The sequence below is a fragment of the Lampetra planeri genome, chromosome 4 (genome assembly GCF_965212315.1).
Source record: "Lampetra planeri chromosome 4, kcLamPlan1.2.h2, whole genome shotgun sequence".
Classification (NCBI taxonomy): domain Eukaryota; kingdom Metazoa; phylum Chordata; class Hyperoartia; order Petromyzontiformes; family Petromyzontidae; genus Lampetra; species Lampetra planeri.
Genome location: NC_136110.1, coordinates 3527880 through 3547724, shown reverse-complemented (window position 1 = coordinate 3547724; position 19845 = coordinate 3527880). Strand labels below are relative to the sequence as shown.

Sequence of the window (19845 nt, the reverse complement as noted above, 5' to 3'; positions counted from 1 at the left end):
GTTTGAAAATACAGTTACCGTACGAATAGAAGTCTGGCAAACGAAACGGAAAAAACAACAATTTTAAATGTCTTTCTTTTAGAATATACAATACGAACAATTCATGCTAGCATGTACAGCGGAGCTAAAATATAATGTAATCCACTTCTAAACATCTGAACGTAAGACAGCATCATTATCCTAGTTTGTCTGGGTTTACGAACAGCTTTAGTGTAAACCACCTTGGCTTTGTCATTATTCATGTAATCATGCTCTGACAGCCAGCGCCACAATAGAGATGCTACGGTTGATAAACAGAGACATCAAAGATTATTTGCAGTGGAGAAAAGGATCGTCATTATGCATACGCCATCTCCAAACTAATTGATAACCGTACACATCAAATGGAAAATGCTTCATTTAGGCTGAAGCGTTGGTTAATGTAAATTTTCGTGAAAATTCCACTCGGGTAACAGTTTCTTTCCACCTGTATTTAATGTAACCATCATGCTACGGCAGGCATTGTGAAACATTTTTTAAAAAAGGGAATGCCCAGTGTGGCTTATATTTTTCTCGTTGTTAGATTTTCCACTGGCATACATCGGAAATGCATTTTTGCATTGAAATTCATCAAAAGCCCAGATCATGATATACAGAACGTGATTAAGTGGTTTCTTGACAAATTGAGTGTGGGGTGAGAACCAATCTTCCCGTTCACATCCCTCACTTAACCAGAGGTGGAAATTTCACATTTCTCATTCATGGACGAGGTCCCACCCAAGGAGACCCACTGTTGACTTCCCCAAAAGGTAGTCCAGAACAAAATCAGATCCCGGAGGCATGGAGGATTGAAACGCCACACCGTATAGTGTACACATCAATCGAGTTCAACTATATTAAATCCGATTCATACTTAACCACTTTATACTTGGTATCAGAAATCTGCGTTTGCACTTTCATCCAAAATAAACTGTAAGGTTGTGTACTATAGGAACTCGGCAGTATTTTATGTATCCGTTCCTCAACATTAAGATGCAATTGAAAATTCGTATTGAAACTGCACATTTAAAAGAGTACATATTGCAACGAAGCTACTATAATGTCAATATGTATTCGCTAAGTGTGTATGCGTAGCCTGTTTTAAGCTGGCCTTGTCAAACAGCATTATAATCGCAATTACAAAAAGAAATGTCATTAAAAGTGTAAATGTACATAACTTGTGAAATATTATAGAGTTCAACCCCAAATATGTATATGTAACAATCGTTTGCAATTTCCAAAGTAAATTCAACACACTCGGGTATAATTCAACGGGGTTTTTTTTGTTACACGTGCTGCAAACTTCTCAATGAAATTTTTCAAAGGCCTTAAACGGCAAGATAAACACTCGTCTTTGTGCTTGTCTGACGACAGCATAGTGAGAGCGTGCAGTGCTCCAGATAAGATGCATACCGTGCGTTATTTACGGAAAAAAATATAAATGAATTATGCATTATAACAATAGTATGCATATGCATCGCAAACTTTGCCACGCACTTTGAACTCGCGTGACAGAACCAGCGTGGAGGAGCGGTCACGTGATCCTTGGGTCACTTGAAGAGACGTTCGGTAACTTACCCGAGATAAACTGCACTTACGCATCTTCTTGGTTCTTTCGGTAAAGTCACGTAGAGTGGAAATAATAAAGTAATAAAAATAACATTATTTTATTATGTTTTATTTGTAAAAAAATTATTTTATTATTTCCACTCTACGTGACTTTACCGAAATAACCAAGAAGATGAATCCCTGCAGTCACGAAAGCTTTAAATTGCACTTACGCAGTTTTCATTTATTTTGGAGTAAAAAAAAACAACCGAGGTTTTATTTCTTCCTCCGTATTGTGGGCTGTTATCGTAAGACCAAATTTAAGTACAAGAGTAAAACAATAAACATTACAGTGAGTATACAAGGTTCTACTTTACGCGTAATCCCATAAGTGAGCATTCAAGATTGTACTTCTTCATCGGTCAAAATTAAAGGGGAAATTACTCGGGAGATCCACGACCTTATCTGGAGCGCTGGCAGTGCTGATCTTATTTTAAAAGGCTTTGGAATCAAACAGACAACGCATCAGAGTAAAGCTCACATGTAGCACAGAGCTCGCATACCGTACGTATAGAACTTAAGTAAAAATCGCCTTAATAAATGGTCCACTGGCTGAGTGAGCAGGCACTCATCCTATTTCTATTACACACAGTCAGCAAATCTCCTTCTCCTTTGCATTGTTGTCGGAAATTTCACAAACCGGTTGCTTTCTGGCTTTGTCAAAATCTGCACGAGCGTTACTGCAATGACTCAAGAGATGCTCTGCTTTCGGGCTGGTCTACTGTGGTTTGTGCCATAATCTGCCCGACATGTGCCTTGTCACACTAAACTGCCATTCAAGCCAATTATGGACCAAGCTAAAAAGAAATTGACGTTTTACACCGATGTCAACGTGTATTTTGTTTAAATATGTATATGCGCAGTTTAGAACGTACGTTTAGTGTCGAGATGATTTTGATCCCGTTATATTTTAAGCTGACCGATATGTAAGAATGTGTGTCTGTGTATATATATTGGGACTTACGCACATACGTAAATAAATTACTCAATAAAAACGGTGACGATCGCGTAAGTTAATGCGTTCCTCGACTGGGAGTAGGTGCTGTGTAGTACGACGCATTTTATGTGCTCATACCTAGCTTTTTCTACCATATGTATGTACACGGACTAGTGTTATCTATAATAAATATGGTGTACTATATCACCAGCAATATTTAAATATTTCAATAGTACATATACGAAAAACAAGTCCTCGTGTCCTTAGCATCCGGATTAATAAATGTTTCCCAGTGCAGGAAATGTGTTTTAAGTGCTTTGTTTATGGAAAACAAAACCAAAAACCAACACAAACATTTTCAGTAATTCATCTGTTAAATTATTACACACGAGTGCCACTTTAATGTGAGTTTTACGCACCTGCAAAAGAAGCGAAGACACACCCGTTATATCTACGTCCTACCTAAAACGTCGCACCTCCCTTTCGCAAGGTTACGTCTCGACGCCACGCATCTACGTAAAGTATGCCCCATTACCGCCTCCCTTTTAAAGCTGCGGAGAGACGCCGGCAACGTTTTACTTCATTGGCCACATTAGCTCGAGCCATTGGTCCACCTCACAGTTGGGCACAGGTCGTGACCTCGTGCCGATGGCACGCTCACCCCCCCCCCCCCCAACTTATTCTCCCGTTCTCACTCGTCTCGCAACACTGACGGTAGCACCGACTGCCGGCGAGAGCGGGGAAGGGAACTCGGCCGTTGTCGGATTCCGACTCGGCCGTTCGGCAGATGTCGCAACCGGGTAACCCCGATACCCGTACCCTACCCGATACCCGGCTACCCATACCCGGCCGGGTACGGGTACCCGTTTGCGACCCTGGTGCGGCCGGGTACGGGTACGGCTAGGCCGTGAGTCACTGGTGAGTAACTGTTTGTCACTCATTTCCCAACTTCTTGTCTCTTCTCACAATTCAAGTTCCTAGAATCAACCCACCCGCGCCTGCAACATGGCTTCATCCCAGAGGTCGCAATCAGGTACCCGATACACGTACCCTACCCGTACCCGGCCGGGTACGGGTACCCGGCCGGGTACGGGTAGGGTATGGGTACGGCCGGGTACGGGTACCCGTATGCAACCCTGGTGCGACCGGGTACGGGTACGGGTAAGCAATCAAAACCCGTTTGCGACCTCTGCCGTTCGGGTGGTTCAACGTTGAGCCACGTCGCGTGGCGGATGAAGCCGCGTCGCGTGTTTCCCCACGAACGCTGTCACAAACGTCGAGACGTCCCACTCCTCATCAGATCGACCGCCAAGGCAGCGCCGGTGACACGGGGCCGCAATCCACGTCAGCCCCGCAATTTGGTCTGGATCCAAAGCCGGCCACAAAGAAGCGGCGCGGATAAACGCGGCTCGGGACGTGATCGCGAGGACATCGTTTTGGAGACCGGTAGAATTCGCCCGTGCGATGGCATTCCCGCCTCTGTCCAGTCACATTTCTAAGACACCATGACCCTGCTCCTGACCGCAAATGTTCCCCGTGCTAGGAGGTGTGTGGCTGGAGGGTGATTAAGGTTTATGCGCTTGATGTTGTTTTCGCATTGACAGTCAATTTGAAAACAATAGTGCATGGAAGAATGAATCCTTCCATTCTTATTTGGCCACATGTTAACATATTATTTAGTGCAGGGCATTCGAAACTTCACCACTGACTTTCCCATTTTCTCCATCCGCCTGCGAGTCCCGACGACTCCATCTTCACATTCACGAGGACAGCATTGCTTTTTGAGCCGATTTGGCATAATCGGCCACAGCTTCGCGCAGAATTGCAAACGTAAAGACAAAATATCGAGCCGTGAATTGGATCCTCTCGGTCCCATTGCCTGCAGCCTTCACTCGGGCTTTCACTGCCCATTAGTGCGTGCTGTTGGCAAGATAATGTGCCGTCTAATACCAGAGCCTAACCAGCCCTTGGAAGAAATGTAGAAGCTCTCTAACAAATTGAGCAATATGAATTTTTCCACAATAAAATGTATACTGGCAAAAAAAAAGTATGACTAAGTAAATTCCTTTGAAAGTGTACATGCGTAACTCATTTAATTTTCTTCAAAATGACACAATGCTCATAGGAAGTCCGAATGAACGGGTTCTTCCGTTAGTAATTCAAATATATTTTATATAGCTACAGGTTTTTGTTTATATATAAAGCAAAGGCATCCAAGCTGATTTTCCATTAAGGAGGAAAGAGGAAAAGAATAAGTGTGACATCAACCCAGTGTTACATGTAGAAATGTTAAAAGTTAACACATACAAATGAACTCCAAGGGTACGAAACAATGTAGCCATTTAAAATGATCTTAAGTATCATTATTATACACCTTGATGAGAATCCACTGTACAATTTGCTAAATTTTGTACAGTCCATCAAAGACGTGTGTGGTTGACCCTCTTTCTCTCTCAAAGTGGATTTCCTCCGTGCATCTCATTTCGAGCCGGATTGTTTTCGCAAAATTCAAAAGAGCCTAAGCCTCCTCTTCATCTCGTTCTTCTTCCACAGGGGCAGGCGATCAAACTCTTGTATGCTCATCCCAAACAGCTGGTAGAATTCTTCTGGAGACAAGTGGCGCTGCGATGACATCGGGGGGGGGGGACCACGGTTATTTAACAAGCAACAAAAAAAACATTAACAAAAAAAACGGACTGTTGACAAATAGGGGTGGGAACAATGCATTGACCACCCTTGATTCTTGACCGTACGACACAGGCACAGACTGACCCATCTGATACGTATGCCACACGCGACGAGTTGAGATCGCCCGTGCAGCCGCGAGTTGCGGCACTTGCCATTCACCGCAACGTTGAAACATGGAATCAACGCTCGAGTTCATTTGCAACCCCGAAGTGCGACAATTCAGCGAATCACAGGGAGGACAACGGTTCCACCTCTCGTGACAATTGTACCGGTGTACAACTGCAGTGGCATAGCGCTGGCTGCTGGCGAAAAAGGGGATCTGCGGCGTACGGCAGTCCTGACGTCAGCAGGCCACGTGATACACGAGAGGGGGGATCTAGGGGAAAGGTCACAGAAGGGGCCCACCAGGAACCTGCTGGTAGGTTCCAGAAAGGGGGCGTGGTCAGGGTGGGGCCAGGCCACGCTGAGAGTGTGAGAGGGGCCCTGTGGGGGGACCTCGGGGCTGTTGCTGGAGTGACTTCCCCGTCGTGCTGCTCAAGTTCATCGCCACCGTTCTTCTCGTCGTCGTCTCCGTCTTCACCGTCCCGGGGTGCCACTAGTCAGACAGCCTACCAGCTGTTCTAGCTAGGTAGTGCCGCCGACAAAAGACGGCCTTAATAATGAGTGTGTTATCCTGGTGGTGCTTGTTAAATAAAGAAGGGCCTCCAAGTCTTACCGTCTCCGAGTTAGTTAGTACACAACTATAAATGCTCATTCTCAGGACTTGTAATATTTTTTAGGCTGCGCTCCAATTTATTAATTATTTGTCAATGTGTCACGCTTGTCACGTTTTCCTTAGCTTGAGGGTGTTGGTGGTTTCCAATGCGAGGGGTGTGGACCGGTTTAATTTGCCGGTTCCATTCAATTACATCTCGACTTAAAGCTTACGTGGCTGCAGGAATTCATTTTCTTTGGGTCTTTCGGTAAAGTCACGTAAATACGTTCAAATTAATAAAAATAAAATAAACAAAAAACTACAAAAATATGGAGCATGAAGCGTTCCATATTTTTGACACACAAATTCGTGAAGCGTTCCATATTTTTGTAGTTTTTTGTTTATTTTATTTTTTATTAATTTGAACCTATTTACGTTACTTTACCGAAAGACCCAAAGAATATGTTCAATTACAGGTAGCCATGTAATTGAAATACAATTGCGACCAGGTTCTACATTCTGAGAAGCAATTTGGTATTAATATCCAAATTCCCAAATTAACCGAATGACCCGGAATGTCTCCTACCCCATCAGATCTCAGAAGCTAAGCAAGTTTCAGCCTGGTTAAAGCTTGGATGGTTGCCCACCATGCACACCAGGTTTCCATGGGTGGCTTCCATGGGTGGCTACGGGGCTGCGGCGCTACCATGGCGATTAACAAACGACGTCGTTGTACTGCGCTTCTATGCTCCGACGTCCGCGCTCCCCACCTCCACCAACCCGCACTGACGTGCGTGGCGAAGTGACTCATCCAGCAGTGGACACGTACATTTAAATTCCCAAGCTATATAAGGAAAGACGGCGCCTTCCCATAAAAAAAAGCCATACATTCTCTATGCGAGCTAACTGAGCCGGGGCAGTAAAGAACGGTACAACTGAACATCGATTGAATGACAAAATACATTCACCCGCGCGTGGCGTGTCGCACGTGGCGTGTCGCCCGTGGCTTGTCGCACGTGGTGTGTCGCGCGTGGTGTGTCGCGTGTGGTGTGTGGCACGTGGTGTGTGGCACGTGGTGTGTCGCACGTGGCGTGTCGCACGTGGCGTGTCGCACGTGGCGTGTGACACGTGGCGTGTGACACGTGGTGTGCCGCACGTGGCGTGTCGCACGTGGCGTGTCACACGTGGCGTGTCACACGTGGTTTGTCGCACGTGGTGTGCCGCCACTCACCTCTAGAGTGGTCCTGTCCACGGCGCGCGGTAGTTTGCTTCGTCCGCGAGTCGTAACGATCAGTATCTCGTACGGGTATATCTGCGGGGGCGTGCACTGGAATCAGCTTGGAAATACCAGGCACCGTGCTCTATCCACTGCTTAGGATAAGGCTGAAAGGTAGGGCGTAGTGGGTGAATTAAGTATGTTGTCTTCGTCAGACATGATAAATTCCACTGCTGGATGAAGGCCTCCCCCCGCCCACCCCCAAGCCATCGTCATCTCTCACAATCCCACAATCCCACAATGGAATAATCCACCTAGCCCTATGCACAATAGCTGATTTTTAATCGCTCCATTTCCTTGCGTGGATTCCCACTGGGGCACATATGCAGTATGGAGTGCCTTAACATTTGGCATTATCCTTAGTAGCACTGCTTTCTTCAATACACCCTTTTTCTTTATTAAAGCCTTGTAAATTAAAAGTATTCGTGACCACATAATACCCATTCAGTCATACTGTACCATTGTCAACAAGCACCTTCAAGTGACGAGTGATACATCAACCACTTCGCACAGTTACAAAGGCGGGTCTCACTCGATAACATATTTGTTCTTCGAGGAATAACGAAGTTTAAATGGGTTTATTTCAGCAGGCCAAGTGATGTGCAAACTCCCTGCTGACACGAGTAAACTGCTGCCAGTAATAGCCTCACGGAGGCAATGTGAGGAATTTTTACAGCGAAATCCCCTGCAGAGAGACGGTGCCCACGCTAACACAATCAAGAAGGGGAGCCCATAAGCCATCAATTTTAACTAATCAGGGACAGAGTTATGGGATTTCCCCCCCCCCTCCCATGCTCTCCCAATAGCTGTCTCCTTATACTTCTCTTTTGCCGGGGTTATTCAAGCTCCGTTCCTTGCGACCTACGAGAGGTACACGTCTTGCCGAGATAAAAAATGTACCTCATTTGAAGCGTACATGCTCGTTGCACGCTGAACACACCCGATGATTGCTAAACGTATCACACACATCATCTTGGTTCTTTCGGTAAAGTCACGTAGAAGAGAAATAATAAAATAAAAAATATATAACATAATAAAATAATTCTCATGACGTTTCGGCCACAACGCAAGTAGCCGTCCTCAGGTGGAGAACAGGTCTGTCAGAAAGACAGCGTCTTCACCTGAGGACGGCTGCTTGCGTTGTGGCCGAAACGTCGTGAGAATTATTTTATTATGTTTTATTTTTATTATTTTATTATTTCCCTTCTACGTGACTTTACCGAAAGAACCAAAATGATGAATCCCTGCAGTCACGAAAGCTTTAAATCGAAATATCCCACACACGTAAGGTTTCGCAGCGTGTTGGGAATTTCTTCTCTCAAGCTTTCACCTTGCACTACCGAGGGCGTCATCGAAGTTAGCTTCGAAAGATGCCCACAGTGGTGATATGGCAGCTCCCTCGCCTGGTATGCAGGTCGTGGGTTCGATCCTGACTCTGATGTCTGTATATTTGGAGTTTCCGTGCCTCTCTCCACGTGGTCGCGTGGATTGTTCCTCTGGGTCCTCCGGTTTTTCCCTCCACGTTTAGAAGCATGCGTTGATCAATTTGCACTTGATAAGCCACTTCGTTGAGCTATCATCTGTGGCCGGGTCGCTTCTGAAAAAGAGCTGCATATAGCGCAGTGTGCCTTACCTGGTAAAATGAAAATAAAATGTCTGAAATAGCAGTGCGTGTTAAAGCTTTCGTGACTGCAGGGATTCATCTTCTTGGTTCTTTCGGTGAAGTCACATAGAAGGGAAATAAAAAAATAATAAAAATAAAACATAATGAAATACAATTCTCACGACGTTTCGGCCACAACGTAAGCAGCCGTCCTCAGGTGAAGAACAGGGCTGTCGGAAAGATATTCGGACGCTGTCTTTCCCACAGCCCTGTTCTTCACCTGAGGACGGCTGCTTGCGTTGTGGCCGAAACGTCGTGAGAATTGTATTTTGTTATCTTTTATTTTTATTATTTTATTATTTCCCTTCTACGTGACTTTACCGAAAGAACCAAGAAGATAGCAGTGCATGGTGAGAAGAAACGCTTAACAGGCAACCCAACTCCAAAATAACCACACATGCATGGCTGACGATGCCGACGACGATGATGATGATGACGACGATGAATTTTCGCAATACCTTTGGCTCCAGAATGTTTGGCATAGACACGCCTTTCTCCATTCGGGACGCCCGTGTTCCACCGCCCGCAGCAGGCTGTGGCACAAAGCGAAAAGCTCTTTGCGGCGGCTCGCACATGACACTCGTATGCGTGTACGCGCGCACGCACACACCGTGCGCACACGTGAGTATCGCGCGCGCACGCACACACCGTGCACACGCGACACTCGCGTGCGCGAGCGTACACGCGATGCGCGAGCGACGGTCGTGGCGTTAAATCATTTTTCCCACACTAACTTCGAACAGCTTTCTCGAAGTGCGGTCGTATATAAACAGGGCATTCCCACAGCGCTATAATAGAATGAAGATGTGACCGCGAATGTAATTGGCACTGATTACGCTCGGGCGTTATGGGGGCAACAGCAAAAGAGCGTACTGCAGTGTGGCAAGTCCAGTTCGCATATTCACAGCAGCTGGCTACGGTCATATTTTTAACACATTTTCACGTCTCTGATTAGCACGGTTGGCTACGTACAGTGCGGAAGAAGTTCAACATACATACAACAACGTGTCGATAAAGAAAGAAGTTATAAGTTAAAGTAAAGTCACCACGAACCGTCATAGTTTCCTCTATTGTCGATGGTGGCACCTGGCAAAGAGTAATGATCGAGACAAACAACATCAGAAACGCTCGCCGCACCCCCGACGCTAACAAGTGCAGCCTTTAAGTGGCCTAACAACAATTCCCCGTTCTGATCACGCGAATCTCAACCGAGCACCACGTTATTAGTACAGAAACGCACTATGCATTATGGGTAAAAGCATATAGAAGCAAGAACTCCGTTCACTGTCGCTACAAATAAACACAAATGTGTTTCAGTCCATCGGCCTCTTGGCTTTCAAGACCGATGTAATCCGGCGACCTTTGTTAAAGCAAGCACGCAATGGATCAGTTTTGACCTTCTGGGTCTCACCGGCAGTCACATTTATTCGGGTTAGCCAGGTGTTGCTAGGCAATGCCGCAGCCCGATTGTCGCGGCCCTTACCGTCGTACCCCGCAAGCCATTAAAGTGCGCTAATGGGATGAATGGCACTGGGGCCTGGGCCCTGTGAAGCGTTGCCGCACACGGTCACGGCGCGTATATTTTTTTAAGAAAACACAAGTCGCCCCACAATGTGGCAATGCTGGCACAACATCTGACAGCGCCGCCATCAAAAGTGACAGGCCGGTTCGATTGGCAGCAGTGGCATTACAGTACTGTACGAGAATTTTAATTTCCTTTCCATCCTAAACATTTATACATTAAATGACACCAAAGACGATTCGTATGTGCCGGAGGACATTATGGTAATGACACATAAAATAATCGGATGAAACATGAAATAGGAAAGGGGATTATTATGTTATTATTCATAAATATGTTTTACTCTATTGATTTTACTGATTCTATGCTGTTTAATCAATGGCACTTATAAAATGTGTCATATATTACGCTTTGTAAGGGTAACCAAATGATTAAAAATTGTATCTTGACTCAAGCATATTGTATTTTTTTGTGTTTGCAAAGTACTGTATCCCTAATTTAAAGGGAAGCGTCCCCTTACCTGGCAATCTACATGGAAGGAGATGAGAAGGGAAATAAAACCAAACACAACGAAAAGGAACAAAGGACAAGAAAACAAAACAACAAAAAACAAATGAGAGGCAGTTAGTGAGAGTTGCTTGGTCTCTCGAAAAACCGCGACAATACTCGTTCATTTACTACATCTTCAAGTACATTTTAATCCATTCTTTACGTGCTGTGATCCAATGCCTACGGTTCCCGCGTCCACCAACACGCACTGACCAGCGTGCTTAAGGAAGGTTGAACATAACCCTCACGATCCGCGCAGTGTGCGGAGGCCCTCATCCAGCAGTGGATTGACAAAAATGGCCTTGCGTGTACGTTTCCATGAACAGCATTATACGGGAGTTCAAAGTGCAACGATGCACAGCTTTTCAAAAGGTGGCCAACGTTTTTTTTTTGCTTTTTCTATCAATTCAGCGAATTGTTGGTAAATTGCGAGGTTTATTTTTGTTGTTGTGCAGCGTGAAACGAATTTAATATTTCCGTTCCTACATTCTGCGACTTGCGTTTGGGACAAGAGTCCACCAAAGGCGTACACGAGGCGGATGGGAGGTGGGCGGGTGTACCCGTTGTGTGGAATGTTTTTCATGTAACACAGAATGTGCACACGCAACGATGCATTTTCAACAAATGGACATTTCTCAATGCATCAAACGGCGAAATGTAAACCACCGATTTCCTCCAACACAAGCACACGCGGACTAAGTTATCCGGCACATGCAACAGTACTTACCTTTTTCAGGTCAAATAATTATAACATACGCAATTGTATTTCTTTAAACATAGACTGCATTGTAACCATGTATTTTAAAGGACACGATAATATCCATTCGGTGTGCTAGAATTAAAACAGTGATACTAACTCTAATTTGCAGCACTTTATCGTATAAGATAAAAGCCTTCCCACGGCACGTCGAATGTGGGGGAGGGGTGTTTGACCATACTTCACCACGCAGGTCAGTGTGGGTAGGTGAAGGTGTTGGTTGGGGCAGGGAGAGCTGTACCTGGTCAGATATCGCTCACCAATGACGCTAGCCACATCTGGGAATATAACTGGGGTCTGCCAGGTTCAAAGCGCATTGCGCTCACCACTGGATCACCCACTTGGTTCACAGTGACGCAATCCTTTTTAAAATGCCAACATATCTGGGATATATTCACGTGGAATAGGAGTTTTAATGACAAGGTCAACCTTAAAACACAATTTAAATTCAACAGCAATTTTCAAGACGTTTCACTACGTCAGACGTGACTAAGGAAATCAACGACGTTGGGGGGGAATTGTGAAGCATGAAGCAGATGACGTCAACTGGATCACGACGGATTGTCAGATCAACTCTTGAGCGAGGTTGCGTCACTTTTTGCTGCGTGGCCACGGATGCCTTTGTGCAAAACAAACATGATGAAAACATTTCAATACGTTGCGGTGTTATTATCGAATGCCTCTCATCTTACCTCGGGGATCTTGGTAACAGTTTCCATGGACGTGATGGAAATCTGTCGACTGGGGCTGTAGGAGAAAATGAGCATAAGGCACGGGACACGTTAATTTACCAAATGATACGTTTCTGTAAAAAAAAAATTTAGGCTACTAATTGCGGTTCCAATAAAGGAAATTAGACAGAAAATGTTTGACAGTGGCATACGTTCAATTCTCAACAGTGCCTCAAATTCCTTACGTCCCTCGGCTAATTGCGGTGAAGATAACGGTACCCTTTGTGGTCAACAGGAAGTGGCAAAGGAAATAGCCAAACTGTGCGAAGTGTAAAAATAAAACCGAGATGAGGGCATTCATTATAGTTCCATTAATTGTAGTTCCAGGCCATACACACGGGTTTGTAAAAGAGCCAACAGTTTTTTTCCCCGTTTCCTGAATTACATGAGCAGTCTGACCTTTGGCAGACACTTCATGATAAACGGCTGCGGTGCGTGCACTCCTCGTGCATGCCAGTAATGAGTGTTTATCATTCCCGAGTGCCTCATTTAGGCTGGCATAACCCCCCCCCCCCACTACAAAAAGCATTATCCGAGGCCGCGGCTTTCAACTTTGCATTCTTTTCTATGCCACCCCCTCTGCAGCGTCGTTGCGGCCCTGCTGTTTGTTGTCGTTCAGCGAAACCAAAGAAAGCGATTTTTCAAAACGCAAACCAAAATCAAGAGCACAAGATGAAAGTTGAACCAATGTCCTTACCCGCTGCAGACCATTCCTTCCATAACCTGGAAGGGAAGAAGACTTGGATGGAGACCCTGCACACAGCAGCGGAGCGCGTGTTAGTTAGGCCCCCGTAAAAACGCCCGCTACTCGTGGCCAGCAGGGCCTGCACATTAAACCAATGAACACTCTCCCTTGGCCTGCACATTAAGGCAACGAAGACTTTCCCTGGGTCTGCACTTTTAACCAACGAACACTCTCTCTGGGTTCTGCACCTTAAACCAACGAACACTCTCTCTGGGTCTGCACTTTAAACCAACGAACACTCTCTCTGGGTCTGCACTTTAAACCAACGACGACTTTCCCTGGGCCTGCACTTTAAACCAACGAAGACTCTTTCTGGGCCTGCACTTTAAACCAACGAAGACTTTCCCTGGGTCTGCACTTTAAACCAACGAACACTCTCTCTGGGTCTGCACTTTAAACCAACGAACACTCTCTCTGGGTCTGCACTTTAAACCAACGACGACTTTCCCTGGGCCTGCACTTTAAACCAACGAAGACTCTTTCTGGGCCTGCACTTTAAACCAACGAAGACTTTCCCTGGGTCTGCACTTTAAACCAACGAACACTCTCTCTGGGTCTGCACTTTAAACCAACGAACACTCTCTCTGGGTCTGCACTTTAAACCAACGACGACTTTCCCTGGGCCTGCACTTTAAACCAACGAAGACTCTTTCTGGGCCTGCACTTTAAACCAACGAAGACTTTCCCTGGGTCTGCACTTTAAACCAACGAACACTCTCTCTGGGTCTGCACTTTAAACCAACGAACACTCTCTCTGGGTCTGCACTTTAAACCAACGAACACTCTCTCTGGGTCTGCACTTTAAACCAACGACGACTCTCCCTGGGCCTGCACTTTAAACCAACGACGACTTTCCCTGGGCCTGCACTTTAAACCAACGAAGACTCTTTCTGGGTTCTGCACTTTAAACCAACGACGACTCTCTCTGGGTCTGCACTTTAAACCAACGACGACTCTTTGGGTCTGCACTTTAAACCAACGAAGACTCTTTGGGTCTGCACTTTAAACCAACGAAGACTTTCTCTGGTTCTGCACTTTAAACCAACAAAGACTTTCTCTGGTTCTGCACTTTAAACCAACGAAGACTCTCTCTGGGTTCTGCACTTTAAACCAACGACGACTTTCCCTGGGTCTGCACTTTAAACCAACGACGACTTTCCCTGGGTCTGCACTTTAAACCAACGACGACTTTCTCTGGGTCTGCACTTTAAACCAACAAAGACTCTCTCTGGGTTCTGCACTTTAAACCAACGACGACTTTCCCTGGGTCTGCACTTTAAACCAACGACGACTTTCCCTGGGTCTGCACTTTAAACCAACGAACACTCTCTCTGGGCCTACACTTTAAACAAACGACGACTCTCCCTGGGTCTGCACTTTAAACCAACGACGACTTTCCCTGGGTCTGCACTTTAAACAAACGACGACTCTCCCTGGGCCTTTATATTAAGCCAATATTAAGCCAATGAATATCAGAATCTTTGTTCATACTGGAGGAATGTGATGAGCTATGAAGCTCTTTTTCACAGATGTCCATTAAACCAACGACCAGTCCGAAAACGCGTCGGCAAAAACTGAGTTGCGTCGAAATATTTCGTGTTTTTTTGTATTTTATCTTACAAATAAAATGTTATTTACGTGAATATTTACTTTTTAGAGACCTGCACTGCAGACTTACAAGCTTTCAGATTTTGCCTTTGGACATTAAAAAATTACGGAATAAAGTGTTACTTTTACGATTTAGTTTTGGTCTGTTTTTATTCATAAAATCTGTATCACTCTTGAGGACCACTTGATTTCCTTGATACATCTCGAGCTCTGGTTTTAAATATTGTAAATATAAGGTTTCACTGAAGCCCTTGCTTCTGAAATGTTGGGGCTTGGAAGTTAATTACGTCTGTGTCTGCTGTAAGTGCGATTTGTATTATCATGCATCGCCAAGTTTACGCGATAATGAACATCACATTCACTGGTCATGCATAATAAAACCGTCTCTAGCTCTCTTCTGTAACGAAATATATTTAATTGCAACGTGACACTGAATTTGGTCGAAGCTTATTGTAAATGTGACAAATTAAGAATTGTATCTGTATTTAGCACTGTGGTGAATTGTGGTGACTGTGGAGACACATGTGCACCAGTTACATGAAACTTGATTTCAATCAAAATCATTGCTTCTTACACGTCGGTTTCAATGTTGGTAATCCTAAGATGATATATTCATCGACAAATCGTTGCATTGTTAACCACTCTTACAGCACAGTGGATACATGGCTCTGTTCTTACAAACTAAACGTCTTGCATGTTTATATTCTAAGTGCTGGGCATTCATGTAAATGTAATTATGTGTAAAGCACTCCGCCGATATGCCTTTATGCATGTGAGGTGCGCTATTACAAAGAAATATTGATTGATTCATTCATAATATTTACCCTGCCTGGTCGCTGTAAGGCAATTGTTCTTAATATTTAATGCAGCCTTGTACCCCTTTGGTTCTCAACCGTTGAAAAAAAGAGTATAATGTTAATAAACACATCGGTTTGATGAAACAAAGTAGTTGTACCTACGTGCCCCCACCCCCCCCCAGGTTAAGAACCACTGCTGTAACGAAATATCGCGGGGATCTGACCATGTCCATGGAGAGGGAAAGGCAGCCCATCGAGAGCCACACCAGGCGCATAAAGTCACTTTAAGACGCGTGTGTGTGTGTGTGCAAGTGTACAAACCGCTGCCCGTTGATTGGAAATCGTTCTAAAACTGCATCCAAGAGCCAGCGGTTGTGACCACCATGCCAAAACACGAATGCCCAACCAATGCACAGGCACTCGCGAACGGACAGACAGACACGCACTCGGCACGGAGGGCCTGAGGTCAAGACCAGAGTTGTTCAGAGTTACAAACTAGAGCTGAAAAGTAAGGCTAGAACCAAGGTTCAATGTGTATACATTCATGCGCATGGTGGAAAGATAAGGGTTAAGGCAATTCTCCATAACAATATACCCCTTTTCCACTAGCCCGTCCGAGCCAAGCCAGCGTGGGACCCTCAATGCACGGATGGTTTTCCACTGGCTATTTGACAGAAGCAAACCGTGATGCGCTGGCCAGGGATAAATTGTACTTTCACAGAGCACGTGACATGAGTCAGTGCACACCGAGGACGGTGCCACCGTAAAGTCTACACGTGTGTCGACACGTACACGGCGTGTGACGTCGGTGGAATGGCATGGCGTGGCTCGGCTTCTGCAGTGAGTAAATAAATACATGGGAACTCCTGAGCAGTGCCCGATTATCCTAGTAGCAAAAGGAGCATATGCTACGGGCCCCGCACTTTCAAGGGCCCCGCGCTAAATGCTCTCAAGCTAAAAATTCCGGTTCAGTGATTCTGCACTATAGCACTATACTGCCTTCAATTTTTATGAACGACTGGGTGTTTAAGGTTAGCGATTTGTCGTATTATCTGGCTGTACAGCAAATGAAAAAATACAATTACTTTACTATGCAAGTTTAAAATGTATGTGTTTTAATATTTAAGTGTGTGTTTTTAATTAGGGCCCCTTCATAACAAATGCTACAGGCCCCGCACTAGCTTTATCCGGCACTGCTCCTGAGTCACGTCGGGCTGGCTCGGCATGGCCCCGGTATGGCTTGGTTCTGCAGTGGAAAAGAGTTATAATTGTCTCAGCTAGCCGTGGATAAACAGTGCTCCTTGCCAAAGGGTCAAGACACTGATTGAAAAAAATGTCCCCAAACAAACAGACATGGTCCTTGGTCCTGCCCATGTATTAATGGTCACGGTGGTGGCCTTGTGTAAGTTGTGTTACAGACCCCAGCCTTGGCCCAGAGATAGAAACCTTGGCTTTCATCCCAAAATCATGGTCTTGCTCACAGGTGTGCACGTGAATAAATATAAATGTGAATTGGAAATCTCTCTAAAAGCCAAATACATTCACCCCTAGAAGTGTCAAAATTACGCCACGGCACGCATTCCAACATTGATGCCTTCCTTTTTGTCACATGTGCACAAGGCCAGGCCAAAATGTGAAAGGCGCTCTTTAAATTCGTTTTGGATGAGACAACTTCTAAGGTTGATCATATCTTTACCATTTGCAGCGGATGTGGTCACCAACCATATGACAGCACAGTGAATGACTGATTCACATCTGCGTTACACATTGGCAACACTTCATTTACTCATCGTCATTTTGCAATATTAAGGCCTCAGTGTTTATCGGGGAAAAAACATTTATTTTAACGTAGGTGTCAAAGGCGATGCATTGCAATTAATAGTTTGACGCCACTGCTGGCGGTAGGGTCTTCAAAAGAGGGAGCTCAAGAGAGCTTCACTGCAGTCATTTAATTGCACTTATAATATCCTAATCAGGAAGGAGTTTGTTTGAACATTTACTATTTCCAATGGCATGCTTCACTCGGTCATTGCAAAAGTAAAATTGCAGTTTAAAGCTGCTGAATTTGCCATCGAAAACGTTTAAAAGGGACAGATATGTGACTGACGAGCAAAAACAAAGTGTTGCCAATCCTTTCTGTCATTTTCCCCGTTGAATAATCAGAGACAAGCACGACATCAATGAATGAAACACAGGCACGCACGCACGCACGCACACAAGTTAGGACGAGACGTTGATTTTTCATGACAAAGACGCAATGCTCCATCATGATCGTGGGTACCTACCCTGCTCCTCAGGGCACAGACTCCTTGATGGAGCTTTCCAAAAAGAGCACCACAAGAACATTGATACAGGCAGATAAAATATGTGGAGCAAGCCGGCCAAAACGTCCAGTTTTTTTCCCTTTCCTTTCTCCGATAAAAAGTAAAATTCCCGCTCCAAACGATTTATCTTACTGAGCACATTCAATCATAGTCAAGGCACAAAAAGAGGTAAAGGTGCGGCCCTGATATTGTTTGCTCACGCCACTGTTGTGGGGTCTTGCTATGTCACGGGAGCTCCATCTAGAAGGTATTTGGCCTACTCTTCCGCACGGGCCAGACGTCTTGAAAGAAGTGGGAGTGCCCACACTTGACCCTGCCACGAACGACTTGCCGATCGACTAAATGTGGTGAACCCATTCACACCGGTGCATTAAAAGAGACGGGGGGGGGGGGGGGGGAGATAAAATCGAACCCGCATCCTCGGGATTGAAAGGTCGGTGTGCTGACCGGTAACACCGTGGCAGAAACCCTTCAGATGAAGTCAAAAGCCAAAAGTTAGTTCGTGTTCAAATGAGCAATGAGGCACGGCTCATATGTTGTTTACAACCCGCAGCCAGTGGTGGAATTTACACAATCCAATGGGGGCAGGGGTGACTTCCCCACAAAGTTGTAGGGATTTTATCGACCTCAAAGGTAATGATGGGCTGGGTCAGCCCCCAAATCTTTTTTTTACTTGCAACCTTCCAATTTAAGTTGCAACCTGGCCCAACACGCTATATGTGAATACATCAGATGGGAGTAGAGCAGGAAAGTTATACTGAACCATGCCACGGAACAACCTTGGCTATTCACCTGTCTGGTGCCATCATGTGGCATCACTGAGCCAGGTGAGATAAAGAAACAAAATAATCAGGAGGGCTGAGCGAAGAGTCACGCGTACGTTACAAACCTTTTTTTGACACATATCCTTGTCCGCTTATAATCGAATACTATAATCATATAATATCCATTTAATGTTTCTGTAAACTAGTTTTGCAATTGTCTCTGATCAGTCGAAAAATAAGCTGCCCGAGCCGACTTGCGACCGCTTGGTAAGGCCTCATATGTACGTCTGTATGTCGCAACTTCTTTCGCACCATACGTAGCCAACCGTGCTAATTACATGTGCAGGGGAAGGACAACAAACTAAACACATCCAGCAGCAGTGGCTCCGATCCACAGCCGATGACGACGACGACGCCGTGTGAGCAATGTAACGCCTTACACGCATGCACGGGGGAGTCGAAGCGCGTGCGCTGCGAGGGCTCGCTGGAGGCGGAGGGCGTGCGTGACGACGACCGCGGGTCCAGCTCACGCTGGTTCTCCATCTCCTCGCGCAGGATCATCCTCCCGAGGCCCGACTGCACCTGCCGACGGCCACGGGGCGGAGCGGGGGAAGCGACGCGGGTCACCCGACGCGTCCGGGTGAATGCCAAGTGGGGTGTTGCGTGCGGCGTGGCCAGCGACGTGTGCAGGCGGTGCAATTGCACCGGGTAAGGGGAGGGGGTGGGGGCTGTGGGGCCAAATAGGCACCGCAGGTATCGGGTGATGATGAAGGGGAACAATGGATAGGGGGTGGACCCCATTGCATTCCTTGCAGCAGGGCGTGTATTCCAACCACGTGTGCTCTTATTGGAGGGTAATGTTGGCGCGTCCAACGCTGCTGTCCAATTGATAGAATACCGCGTTGTCGTTGGACATTGACGATAGTGATTACCGTTGCTGTTGTTGTTGCTTTCCTCATAGTGATTACCGTCAACATCAGCCACGATCCATCTCAGTAAACATGGCCGGTATAAAAAAAAAGGTAAATAAAAAGACACCATTTGTTTTGTTCATCGTAACACCGTTCCTTATCTGCCTTTGATTTTTTGCAGTTCAAATAATATCTGAATCGGGATTCGTGTGTGTCTTTTTAGTTTGCACGGAATGTAATGTTTTAAAACTCC

General features: G+C 45.6%; 1 protein-coding gene across 3 annotated transcripts in view; it reads right to left on the bottom strand.

The window, feature by feature from the left end:
- Nucleotides 1-3644: 3644 nt before the first annotated feature.
- The window catches only part of LOC144717587 (actin-binding LIM protein 1-like), a 118757-nt gene continuing 102556 nt past the window's right edge, over nucleotides 3645-19845 (bottom strand). For 2 of the 3 annotated variants that reach the window (XM_078593057.1, XM_078593058.1), the window contains exons 15-21: nucleotides 19122-19263; nucleotides 13141-13196; nucleotides 12405-12459; nucleotides 9938-9970; nucleotides 9343-9417; nucleotides 7177-7257; nucleotides 3647-5185 (exon numbers count right to left, since the gene is read on the bottom strand). In XM_078593057.1, coding sequence (XP_078449183.1) covers nucleotides 5127-5185; nucleotides 7177-7257; nucleotides 9343-9417; nucleotides 9938-9970; nucleotides 12405-12459; nucleotides 13141-13196; nucleotides 19122-19263 — 501 coding nt within the window. In that variant the 3' untranslated portion in view covers nucleotides 3647-5126. Of the gene's footprint in view, nucleotides 5186-7176; nucleotides 7258-9342; nucleotides 9418-9937; nucleotides 9971-12404; nucleotides 12460-13140; nucleotides 13197-17878; nucleotides 17912-19121; nucleotides 19264-19845 lie in introns of all 3 variants that reach the window. The other variant, XM_078593059.1, reaches the window with a different exon arrangement.